Source organism: Aotus nancymaae, unplaced genomic scaffold (assembly GCF_030222135.1).
Source record: "Aotus nancymaae isolate 86718 unplaced genomic scaffold, 86718_ANA_hifiasm-v0.15.2.pri h1tg000008l, whole genome shotgun sequence".
Lineage (NCBI taxonomy): Eukaryota > Metazoa > Chordata > Mammalia > Primates > Aotidae > Aotus > Aotus nancymaae.
The window spans coordinates 58,727,181-58,740,392 of record NW_026988419.1 but is presented as its reverse complement, the minus strand read 5'-3'; the positions used below and the strand labels follow the sequence as shown (position 1 = coordinate 58,740,392).

The following is a 13,212-nucleotide window of genomic DNA, read 5'->3' as shown; positions in this document are numbered from 1 at the left end:
TTTTCCAGAGAACCTGGCAAGCTGACCCTGAAATTCAAATGAAAACAGGGACCAAGAATAGCCAAAATCCTTTTGAAGAGTAGAAAGAAAATCCTACCATATCAAAATACATTTTAACGTTCTGATAAAGTAGTATGGTACTGTTACAAGAGACATATCAATACAACAACAGAGAGCTTAGGACATAGGAAGGTGGTATGTGATGGAGGTGACACTATAGATCAATAGAGGAAAAAAATGTTCAATAAGTGAATCCTCATATTTAAAAAGATAAAATTAGATGTAATATATGGTTTGACTAGTCCTCACCAAAAATCTCATCGTGAATTATAACCCCCATAATCCCCATGTTAAGGGCAGGATGAGGTGGAGGTAACTGCATCATGGGGATGGTTTGCCCTATGCTGTTCTCATGATAGTGAGTTCTCACCACAAGATGTGATGGTGTTTCGTTTTGTTTGTTTTGTTTTGTTTTGATTTTTTTTGTCTTGTTTTGTTTTGTTTTTAAGACAGAGTCTCACTCTGTCACCCAGGCTGGAGTGCAATGGTTTGGTCTTGGCTCACTGCAACCTCCACCTCCCAGATTCAAGTGATTTTCCCACCTCAGCCTCCCAAGTAGCTGAAACTACAGGCCCATGCCACCACACCCAGCTAATTTTTATATTTTTAGTAGAGACAGAGTTTCACCATGTTGGCCAGGCTGGTCTCAAACTTCTGACCTCATGATCTGCCCACCTTGGCTTCCCAAAGTGCTGGAATTACAAGCGTGAGCCACTGCACCCAGCCAAGACGTGATGGTTTTATAAGAATCTGGCATTTCCCCTACTCACCTCTTATCCTTCCTGCTGCTCTGTGAAGAGGTGCCTTCCACCATGATTCTAAGTTTCCTGAGGCCTTCCTAGCCATGTTGAACTGTGAGTCAATTAAACCTCCTTCCTTTATAAATTACCCAGTCTCCAGCAGTTCTTTATAGCAGTGTGAAAACAGACTAATACAGACTAATACAGACCTCGATCTCAAACTACAAGTAAAAATAAATTCCAGATGGACAAAAGACCTAAGTGTACAATGTAAAACCTTAAATCTTTTTTTTTTTTTTTGAGATGGAGTGTTTCACTCTTGTTACCCAGGCTGGAGTGCAATGGTGCGATCTTGGCTCACCACAACCTCCGCCTCCTGGGTTCAGGCAATTCTCCTGCCTCAGCCTCCTGAGTAGCTGGGATTACAGGCACACGCCACCATGCCCAGCTAATTTTTTGTATTTTTAGTAGAGACAGGGTTTCACCATGTTGACCAGGATGGTCTCTATCTCTTGACCTCATGATCCACCCGCTTTGGCCTCCCAAAGTGCTGGGATTACAGGCGTGAGCCACCACGCCCGGCCTAAAACCTTAAATCTTTTAGTAGAAAACATATAAGCATTTTTTAAACCAGGGTGAAGATTTCTTTAACAAGATAAAATAATACAAACTACAGAATAAACACTTTTAATTTAAAATCTTTTACAACAAAATTATGTATTTCAAGATAAAAAGACAAGACACACACTAGAAGATGAAATTAGGTATTTTTATAACCAAGGATCAGCATCTAGAGTATGTACAGAATTCTTAAAACTCAGTAAAACAGACAAAACAAACAGAAAACAGTCAAAAAGTATAAACCAGCAGTTCACAAAAAAAAGAAACCCAAATGGCCCCAAAACATACAAAAAGATGTTCAACTTTATTAGTCAGGAAAATATAAATTTTAAAAAGATGTATATATTCAACAGATTGGTAAAATATTATAAATGTGTGTATATAATTTTAAATTCCAAAGTACATATGCAGTATGTACAGGTTTGTTACATAGGTAAATGTGGGCCATGGTGGTTTGATGCACCTATCAACCTACCACCTGGGTATGAAGCCCAGCATGCATCAGCTATTTTTTCTGATGGTCTCCCTCTCCCTGCCCCCCACCCAACAGGCCTCAGTGTATATTGTTCCCCTCCCTGTCTCCACGTGTTCTCATTAACACCAGGTTTCGATAAACAGAAAAACAAGAACTCAAATTCCTGGTGGGGCTGCGCACGGTGGCTCATGCCTATAATCCCAGCACTTTGGGAGACTGAGGCAGGCAGATCACTTGAGGTCAGGAGTTCGAGACCAACCTGGCCAATATGGTGAAACCCCATCTGTACTAAAAATACAAAATTAGCTAGGCGTGATGGCGCACGCCTGTAGTCCCAGCTACTCAGGAGGCTGAGGCAGAAGAATCGCTTGAATCTGGGAGGTAGAGGTTGCAGTGAGCTGAGATTATGCTACTGTATTCCAGCCTGGGTGACAGAGGGAGACTCCATCTTTAAAAAAAAAAAAAAATCCCTGGTGGCAGTATACTGGGGAGTAAATGGCATCAACCATTGGAGGACAATTTTTTTTTTTTTGCAACAGAGTCTTGCTCTGTTGCCTAGGCTGGAGTACAGTGGCACAATCTAAGCTCACTGCAACCTCTGCCTCCCTGGTTCAACCGATTCTTCTGCCTCAGTCCCCCAAGTAGCTGGGACTAGGGCACGTGCCATCACGCCCGGCTAATTTTTGTATTTTTTAGTAGAGACAAGGTTTCACCATATTGGCCAGGCTGGTCTCAAACTCCTGACCTCATGATCCACCCGCCTCAACCTCCCAAAGTGCTAGTATTACAGATGTGAGCCACAGCACCTGGCCATAGGGCAATTCTTAACTACCTAGCACTGCTGAAGACTAGAACATTCTATGGCCCAGCAATTCTCCTTCTGGGAATCTATCTTAAAGAAATTCTAGTCTGTCTGTATAAAGAGATACATGCAAAGATGTTCCCTGTGGCCCTACTGGAAGAAATAAAAAATAGAATGCATCTAATTGGCACTCAGCAAAGAAATAGTTAAGTAAACTGTAGTTTTTAAGAATTATTAACAGCAGTTAGAAATGAATGCACCAGTCTATATTAGCAACATGGTTAGTGAAAAGGGCAAATTACAAAAGGAGTCATACAATATAAAATCATTTATGTAAAATTTGACATTAGAACAGTCCATGTACATTTACTGTTTGGATGCAGAAAATATACAAAAACATGCATAAATATGGCACAGAAATTTCAGGATAATGCTAATCTCTGGAGAGGGAAAGAGAAAGGAAGGGAGAGGTAGGCTGACCTTTCTTTGGTTTTTTGACTAAAAGAAGCTCTAAAGCAAACATGGCAAAAGGTTAACATCTATTCACCTCAATGCTAAGTACAAAGGTATCTGTTATATTACTTTTGTACTTTTCTGTTATATTACTTTTACATTACTTTTGTTATATACTATACTCTGTATGTATAACAGTAATCTGTTATATTACTTTTGTTTGTAAATTCAAATTGTTTCATAATTGAAAATAGTTTTAAAGAGTTTTATAATGATTAAAAAATTAGGCTGGGCACAATGGCTCATGACTGTAATCCCAGTACTTTGGGAGGTTGGGTGGATCGCCTGAGGTCAGGAGTTCGAGACCAGCCTGATCAATATGGTGACACCCCATCTCTACTAAAAATACAAAAATTAGCCAGGCATGGTAGCATGCACCTGTAGTCCCAACTACTCGCGAGGCTGAGATGAGAATTGCTTGAACCTGGGAGGTGGAGGCTGCAGTGGGCTGAGATCACACTCCAGCCTGGTGACGGGGTGAGACTCAGTCTCAAAACACAAAAACAAAAAAAAAATATGAATATTTTAAGTGTAGTATTGGTATTGTGGTTTGGGGGGAGTTTTTTTGTTTGTTTTGAGAGAGGAGACCCTCTCGCCTCCTTCAATTTCACCTCCTCCCTCCCCCGCCTTCCAGATGGGAAAGAGGGTGAAGAAGGAAAATAAAATAAAATAAAATACCAAAGAGCTGGGAAAATGACTCCCTCTTTAGTTCCCAGTGTCTCTGCTGTTAACCTTGAAAGAGCTGCAAATGAATGCTATCTCTGCCTGCTAGAGCCTGGCACTGGTTCATGCCCCCACGTCTCCACAGATTAGCCTCCCTCTTGGAAACATCTCTGCCAACAAACAGCTTGCTGCTTTTGTCTTGTCTCTGTAAGCCCCACTCCCTTGCTGGTACCTGCTTGTGCTGTATATGAATTAGCAAATCAATGAAGCCAAAAGATTTTAAGGTCAGTCGTCCAGCAAATGGACAATGATATAATTCCACCTCAGTTTCCCCTTTAGTGTTGTAAGCCTATAAAATGGGAGAGAAGCTGCAGCTCGAGGAGCTCGGTGAATGAGCCTGTAGACCCCCGCAGCTCCTGGTCAAATAAAATGTCACTTCCTTCCACAGTTCAGTGTTCGAGAGGTTTGTTCCCCGCCACTCCTGCTACAGTTTTTCTGGTTGGTTGGTTGGTTTTTGCTTTGTTTTCAAGAGATGAAGTCATTCTATGTTGCTATGGCTGGAGTGCATTGACTATTCACAGGTATGATCATAACCCACCGTGGCCTCTTACCCCCAGGCTCAAGCAATACTCCCCCATCTCAGCCTCGGGAGTAGCTGTGACTACAGGTGCAAGTCACCAGACCTGGCATTATTTTTTAATTGTGGTAAAAATATATATAACATAAATTTTTCCATTTAAATCATCTTAAGTGTTCAGTTTAGTGGCATTAAGTACATTCACCTTGTTTTGTAACCGTCACAACCACTGATTTCAAGAACCTTTTCATCTTCACAAACTGAAACTCTGTACCTGTTCAAAAATAACTCCCTAATCTCCCCATCCCTTGGCCTCTGATAATCACTACTCTACTTTCTGTCTCTATGAATTTGACTATTCCGGGTACTTCATATAAACAGAAGCATAAAAGCATTTGTCTTTTTTGGGGGTCATTTCATTTGGCATAACGTCTTCAAGGTGTATCTACATTGTAACATTTTAAAGTGTCAGAATTTTAATACTTTTTAAGATTAAATATTGTTGTGTTGTATGTATAATCCACATATTGCTTATCCATTCATCCACTGATGGACATTTGAGTTACGTTTTAGAGTTCGCATCTCTTTGCTGAGATACATACTCAATATTTTTAAATTAAGTTATAAGGTATCTGATATTTGCTTTAAAATACTCCTGGCTGGGAGGAAAGAGCAGTGGGACTGGGGAGATAACAGATGAAACAAGGTATCACTTTTCATTTATGAGAGCAGAAAAGATCAGAAACACTGATACCACCGTGTATGCCGCCAGGATATGGGGAAACAAACTCTTTCATCCATTTTTGGCAGGAATGTAAATTAATTTCTTTGTAAGGTTCTATCAAAGTTGAAATTGCACATTTCCTTCAACCAAGATGTAACTTGTAGGAATTTATCCTCACACATATGCTCACACACATATGAAGAAGTGTATACAAGAATACTGACTGCAACAATGTTTACAACAGCTCAAGTCTGGAAATGTCTATCAGTAGGGAACTGACTGCAAAAATCATAGCACATTACAAAAACATGGAAATACAATGAAATACTATTTAACTTTAAAAATGAAGCAATTCTACTTTTGAGATAGTGTCCATAAATATGATAAGGGGGAAAGAACAAGGTGCTGAAGAGAGTAACTCTGTTCAACCAGACATTTACATGGTTCCATTTCTGGCTACCACAGATCAAAAAACCTAAAACCTCCCACAGCACAGGCCAGGCGCCATACTGTGGCTCACAATTATAATCCCAGCCCTTTGGGAGGATGAGGCAAGTGGACCGCTTGAAGCCAGGAGTTCAAGACCAGCCTGGCCAATATGGTCAAATATCATCTCTACAAAAAATACAAAAAAAATCTTAGCTGGGTGTGGTGGTGTGTGCCTGTAGTCCCAGCTACTTGGGAGGCTGAGGTGGGAGATCACTTGAGCCTGAGAGGTTGAGGCTGCAGTGAGCTGTGGTATCACACCACTGCACTCCAGCCTGGGAGACACTGCAAGACCCTGTTTCTTAGAAAAGGAAAAAAAGAAAAAATAAACTAAAAATGCTGGATAAATTATAACTAATCTCTTTTAAATACATAACTAAGCTCAAAAGAAAGTAAGGGAAATCTCTAACTGAGGGATAGGAAAGAGAAAGGCACCTTTACTTTTTACTTTATCCACTTATTTTTATGTTATAATCAATGTGTATTAATTCTGAAATTAAAAAAGAATGAAAGCACTCTGAAAAAAGCTGCTATGGATATAATAATCAATGCCATCTCATGAATAACTAAAGCCATGTAATCTTACAGCAACTTTTCAGGTATAGCAGTCACTATTTTTATCCAATATTACTGACACCTACTAAGTACAAGAGACTGTGCTGGCCTCTGGTTACTAGCAAAATGAGGTCCTTATCTTTTAAGGAGCTTAGAATATGTGAGGAAGAACAAGCAAGGAGACAAAAATATCTGTAATATAGGACAGAACATGAAACTCATCATTCTCTGCATCAAAATTTGAGAATTAAATGTTTAAAATCCCTGTTTCCGGTTTAGTACCCCATCAGAGCCCAAAACCAGCTAGTCAGACATTACAGTTGACCCTTGAACAACACTGGTTTGAACTCCAAGGGTCCACTTACAAGGAATTTTTTTTAAATCAAACATGGATAGAAAATACAGAATTCATGGATCTGAAACCCACACACATGAAAAGCAGACTTTTTCATAGCAGGATTTCAGTATACGCTAGAGAGTGGGTGAAAGGTGGGTATCCTGGAACCAATCTCCTGTGTATACCATATACTGAGGGATGAATGTATTTGAGACTTTCCATTACAGGTTATTTTGTTTTGTTTCATTTTGAGTTCATCCATCCATAAAGCATTTGTGACAATGGCTGCACTTATTCACTAGTGGCAAAACTGTAGTTATACATACAGTTATTAGTACATAGCCTTTGTGATCTCATCCCACAAATGAATCCTCAATTGTTTTCTTCCTTTGGTCTGTAAATCTGCTAATACTGTCACATTGATTATATCAATGCTACTCAAAGTGACTAATTCCTCTCCATAGTTCTATAATTGCTAATTTGAAAATTAAATATAAATACAGCTGCGATGGATTCAAGATTCTTCTCCATCTCCAATCACAGAAGCAACAGATACTTGTCAAAAGGGTTACATACTGTCCACTGTTACATATTGTCCATCCTAAAAAGGGTTACATACTGTCCATCCTACAGGCAACAGATACTTGTGAAAAGGATTATGGCACAGCAAGATTTTTCTCATTTACTAAGAGCACAAATATGGGGGGAAAAAAGGAATCCTTCCTCTAAAAGTGACTAAAACATGAAATTTACAAACTTTTATGGCAGTTAGAATAAAAACCCCAAAATCAATATACATTCAATCTTTGGCAACATAAAGGCTTTTTTAAAATATCAAAAATTGAGAAAAGTTCAAACATTCTGTTCCCGTCAGGGTAGTCCAGCTCTGCCCATGAGGAACACTGTTATAAGCTGTTGATGATTTCCAGTTCTAAGAAGTTTCCAGAGGCAGCCTTTTAGGTTGCAGAGCTGGTCAACATCACCTATGTCTCTTGAGGCAGTAATTTAGTTGTATAGTCCAGAAACATTATTCTACCCAACCCAAGCAATTATAAAAATTTCAGAATAACCACATGGCCACAATACTGTTATTGTTCAATCGTGTCCTTTATGAAACCGGATATGGCAACTGCTGGGACATATAGGCAATAGCTCTGGTTTCAGATAGAGATAATAATAAATCTTTAAATATTATGTATCAACTCAGAGGGTTGCCAGGCTGGGAGAACAGTATTTATCTATGAGACATCAGTAAAAGCAAATACTATGAGGTTAGGATGTTGACTATCTATAGCCTCCAGGCTAAAACTGTATGAATATCAAAGAAACTCACCGACATATTTCTGGTAGTACACTGAAGCATCACAAGCAAGCAGACTTGCATCTCATCCAAGACAACCTAATAATTACCACTATATTCCAAAAGTCAGGAAAGAACTAACATTATTTCCTACCTTCAAGGAGCCTTTTCTAAATGCTAACCCAGTCCACGAAGTAAAAATGTCTAAATATCAGTAAAGGATTGCTCCAACTCCTGTTCTGATGTGACTCTTTAAAACAAAAAACAAAAAAGTTTAAAAAGAAACAACGGACTACATAAGGATAGCATATTAAGAAAAAAAAAAAAAAGACTAAGCATAGTATTGAAAAGAAGAACCAATAAGAATGTTATTCAGTAGAGGCAGTAGAGAGAAACGGTTGACTAGTCCATCTCTTGAGCCCTGGAGTCTAGCTTACTACCTGTGTGATCCTGAGCAAGTTTTTTAACAGCCCTAACTTCATTTTCTGTATAAATAAAAGTAACAATCTCAGAGTCAAAGAATTAAAAGTAACAATCTCAGAATAAAAGTAACAATCTCAGAATCAAAGAATTAAAAGTAACAATCTCAGAATAAAAGTAACAATCTCAGAGTCAAAGAATTAAGTTAAATCACTTATAACAGCTAGAATGTGGCCACTTTTAACCAGATAAAAGTCCAAAATTTTTTTCTTTTTTTTTTTTTTTTTTTTTGAGATGGAGTTTCGCTCTTGTTACCCAGGCTGGAGTGCAATGGCACGATCTCAGCTCACCGCAACCTCCGCCTCCTGGGTTCAAACAATTCTCCTGCCTCAGCCCCCTGAGTAGCTGGGACTACAGGCGCGCGCCATCATGCCCAGCTAATTTTTGTATTTTTAGTAGAGACGGGCTTTCACCATGTTGACCAGGATGGTCTCGATCTCTTGACCTCGTGATCCACCCGCCTCGGCCTCCCAAAGTGCTGGGATTATAGGCGTGAGCCACCGTCCCCGGCCGAAAGTCCAAAATTTTAATACTACTCTGTTGATGAGGTTTTTGGAAAACAAGTAGTCTTATACAGTAATTAGTATTAAGCCTTAGGCAGGGTAATTGGGAAATCCCACTTTTGAGAATTTATCCCACTGACATTCTTGCACAGGTGGGAAAAGGCAGATATATATCATGTTTTTCATTTTATACTGGACAGCCAAATACCCATGAAGAGATATTAAATCAAGAATGGCAAATTCACAAAAAATAAAAATAAAAAACGAAATTTAAAAAGGAATGGCAAATTCATAACATGGAACACTATGAAGCAGTTTAAAAAAAAAAAACAGAATGAGAACACTGATTTATTGATTAGAAATACATCTAAGATAACTAAAAAATGCAAAATGTAGAACAGTGGACAGTATGTAACCTTTGCACAAAAAGAGACTGAAAAACTAAGAAACATACTTGCTTGTTCTGCAGTAAGAGAAACTAAGCAAGAAGGAACTGCACAGGTAGAAGACTGGATGAGAGAAAAATTTCCGTGTGTGTGTGTGTGTGTGTGTGTGTGTGTGTGTGTATTTGCTTTTTTAGCGATATACTTTATCTATTCAAATATTAAATTTTAAAAAGTACTTTTAAACTGTCAGAGATACAGTTCAAGAACTCCAATGTTAGCTGCAATTATGTTATTATCATTAGCAAGTTCAAAAACACCTCCTTTCTGAAGATCTTTTCTCACTCTGTCTGCACAGAAACCTCCTCTCCAGCCTCTAACTCCCAAGCTACTGTTTAAGGAATGTATCACTTCCTACTCCAGTGCAAGTAGAGTAAGGGGTTGGTCAATCTTTCATTCATTTTTAATATCCAAGTAGTCTTGCTTGCACATAGTAGGTACAAATATTTTGGAGTAACAGTAATCTTACAAGTACTTGGAAGAAGAAGGGACCATTTATAAAAAGATTTTACTCTACATTAATCGTAAGACCTGAAAATTGAAGAAGTTTAATAACTGGTAGCAACTAGTAGTTGCTAATGTTCTTTCGAGTACTGCCCAGCCAAAATCGCCCCTTTCACTTTTTCCTTTTTTCTCATACTGTCCCTGACACTGACATCATGTTCCAAGCCAAGACCCTACATGTACCAACTCACTGTAACTCACTGCAAACTCTGAAATATTGTATTTTCTCCTAAGTCCCAACATCTGGTGTATCGCTCCTGTCAAAAGGACATCTGTTGTCTCCTCTTAGACAGATATTCACATGTCAGTGAGTGAACAAACTACCCTTAACTGGAGAAGACCTAACACTTGATTCCTAATTCGCTCAGTATTTTGTTTGCTCTCCTGGTATGGAGGGTATTCTGTAACTGACTGCTCAGTAGCCCAATTCTAAATGTCATTCCAGCATACCAAATACTCCACTGACAGCTCAACAGTCACTTTTCATGCAAGCCCCTCCCCTTCCCTCCTCCCTCAACCCTCAAGAGCTCCTTCTCTCTCACACTGACAGACACACTGGCAGTTCAGAAGCCCTTTTCCTCAACCGTGCTTCCCTGCATGTACGTACAAGACCACCTCCCCAGCTCTCATCATCCCGCGAGCCAATTATGGTCCCCAATAACACCCTCCTCCCAGCCAATCCAAATCACAACCTAAGTCTCTTTCCAAGAACCAGGCTTTACAGCCTCTCCCAACAAGTACACAATTGACAGCTCGACACGAGCTTCCCCCAAAATCCTTTCCCCCTCACTCCCCCCCACCCCACACACTGGCTCTTTCCTCGCTATCATTTACCCACTCTGGCTTCCCCAAAATTCACAGCCGGGTTTCCTAAACAAGCTCTCCGCTCTCCTCTCCTGCCTCCTCCCCACCCCCTTTCCACCGCTGACAGCTCAGTCACCTCCAACCCCCTGTGGCTGCACCATCCCCCGCACCCTCCCCTTGACAGCTCAGAGTGGGCTCCCAGTGCCTTGCTCCAGGCCCTCCCGCGACGCCCCCGGCCCAGGGTCGCCTCGCCCGCGGGGAGGGCTCCACTCACCCGCTCTCCCGCATCACGCTGCTGTCCCCGCAGTCGCAGGCGCCCCCGGCCTGGCTGCGGAACATGTTGAAGTCGTGTCCGGTGTGGTCGCCCTGGTGGAAGCACTCGGCGCACAGCGACATGCAGGGCGAGATGCCGCACGTCCGGCAGCGGTAGGCCACGAAGTTGGCTGTCCAGACCAGGCCGCAGAGCGCCGCGGGATCGTAGGCCCGCACCGCCGCGCAGAACTCATCGTAGCAGCCGCCACCCGCCAGAAGGCACTTACACCACTCCAGGGCCTCCTCTTCGGCTGCCCCCGGACCACCCCCGCCTCCAGCCGCCGCCGAGTCCTCGCCGCCCGCAGCAGCGGCCAGCGGCCGCTCGGCGCTCAGCACCCGCTCCAGCAGCGCCTGCAGCTCCTCAGCACCTGCGCGGTTGTCCGGCCGGCTGAGGGCCGCCTTGAGGTGCGCGGCGGTGGCCGCCTTGTCTAGGGCCAGCCCCGACGCGGCCAGCTCGGGCTGAGACGGCTGCTGGCCCCCAACAGCAGCCGCGGCCGTCGCCGCCATGATGAGAGCTCAGAATTTGGAGAGTCCAGGGCCGGTGGCTCCTCCGGGGAGAGTGGGGGATCAGACTGCTGCGATTGTTCGGCTCGCCCAACTCTCGCGATACCCGGAGCGGCCGCGCTCCTCCGCCCTCGGCCCCGCCCCTGCACACGCCCCCTTGAGCTGCAAAGCCTTCTTCTCCCCGCCCCTCTGGCCTGGGCACCTCCTAGGCTCCCAACTTTCCAAGTTAAGAGCTACTGAAATACTCATCTTATAGGAAATCTCTAATAAGGGCAAGTATTTCTTTACTTGCATAGACTACAGGAATCATTCACAGCATCTTTCAGATGTATTTTAGGCATCTGCATTTTGTTTTGAGATGTGCATTCCGACTGTTATCAAAGTCCAGCCTGGGCGACGGAGTGAGACCCCAATTTAAGGGAAAAAAAAATTTGTAGGAAAAGCAGTCCAAAGAAGAACAGAAGGCCGGGCGCGGTGGCTCACGCCTGTAATCCCAACACTTTAGGAGGCCGAAGTGGGCGGATTATTTGAGGTCAGGAATTCGAGATCAGCCTGCCGACATGGTAAAACCCATCTCTACTAAAAATACAAAAGTTAGCCGGGCGTGGTGGCGCTCACCTGTAGTCCCAGCTACTCGGGAGGCTGAGGCAGGAGAATCACTTAAACCCAGGAGGTGAAGGTTGCAGTGAAACGAGATCACACCACTGCACTCCAGCCTGGGCGACAGAGTGAGACTCTCAAAAAAAAGCACAGGGGTGTTTCCAATCCGTAACCTTGTGTTTGAAATGAATGAAACATAATTAAAACATGTCATTTTACCGTCCTGGTTTTCTACATTAGTTAAGTACTTCACAATCATAGCAGTGATAAGTTAAATTTGCTCAATAATTTTCTTTATGAATCACTGGATTCTAAACCAAATAAAACTCCATGTCTTAACTTTACGTGCTAAAAACTGTGTTTAAATTCATTTGATTCTAACAGGTAACTTTGAATTCTACTATTCCTAGGAAGTAGCAGCCTCAGACACTTTTCTACTTCGTCATCATCCATTCACTCTTTTTCGTTTTCCTTTAATAATGCAGAGGTGTCCATCCACAGGCTTAAAGGCAATCCTTTTACTTAAGCATTGGACCCTGCCTTCTTAGGATCCCAACTCCATCCAATATCCTCTTGTATTTTAAACCTCTCTCTTTCTATTAGCTCAATCGTTTCAGAATTTGTCTCCTCCTATCTTAAAAAAAATTGAAAAAATTAGACTTCCCCCAACCTTACTATCAACCATTCTCTTCTTTTTGTACGCCACATTTCTCTTTCTTTCTTGTCTTTTTTGTTTTTTGACTCCAGGCTGGAGTGCAGTGGTTGCGATATCGGCTCACTGCAACCTCCGACTCCCTGGCTCAAGGAATTCTCCTGCCTGAGCCTCCCAAGTAGCTGGGATTACAGGCACGTGCCACCACGTCCAGCTAATTTTTGTATTTTTAGTAGAGAAGGGGTTTCACCATGTTTGCCAGAATAGTCTCGATCTCCTGACCTCGTGATCCGCCCGTCTCGGCCTCCTAAAGTGCTGGGATTACAGGGATGAACCACAGCGCCCGGCGCCACTCTTTCTTCTTCCTAAACTTCCATTCGCTCCACGATCTGCCACAACTTGATTTCTACTACTACTTTATGAAGCCCGACCTCTTTCCAGTATTTGACACCACTACCTATTCTTTCATTTCCACTCTCTCTTCTTTGGGTTTCTCTGACATCACCATTCCTGTGAGAATTCTAAGTGATAAAAATGACCTAAAAATTGGGAAACAA

General features: G+C 42.1%; 1 protein-coding gene across 6 annotated transcripts in view; it reads right to left on the bottom strand.

Annotated features, from left to right (window-relative positions):
* The window catches only part of UBR3 (ubiquitin protein ligase E3 component n-recognin 3), a 254,046-nt gene extending 242,640 nt beyond the window's left edge, over positions 1 to 11,406 (bottom strand). For 5 of the 6 annotated variants that reach the window (XR_010341473.1, XM_064373357.1, XM_064373358.1 and 2 more), the window contains exon 1: positions 10,862 to 11,406. Coding sequence is in view for 5 of the 6 variants with exons in the window: in XM_064373357.1 (XP_064229427.1) it covers positions 10,862 to 11,406 (545 nt within the window). In the remaining variant the exon portion in view is untranslated. The remainder of the gene's footprint in view (positions 1 to 10,861) is intronic. The other variant, XM_064373361.1, reaches the window with a different exon arrangement.
* Between the last annotated feature and the right edge of the window lie 1,806 nt (positions 11,407 to 13,212).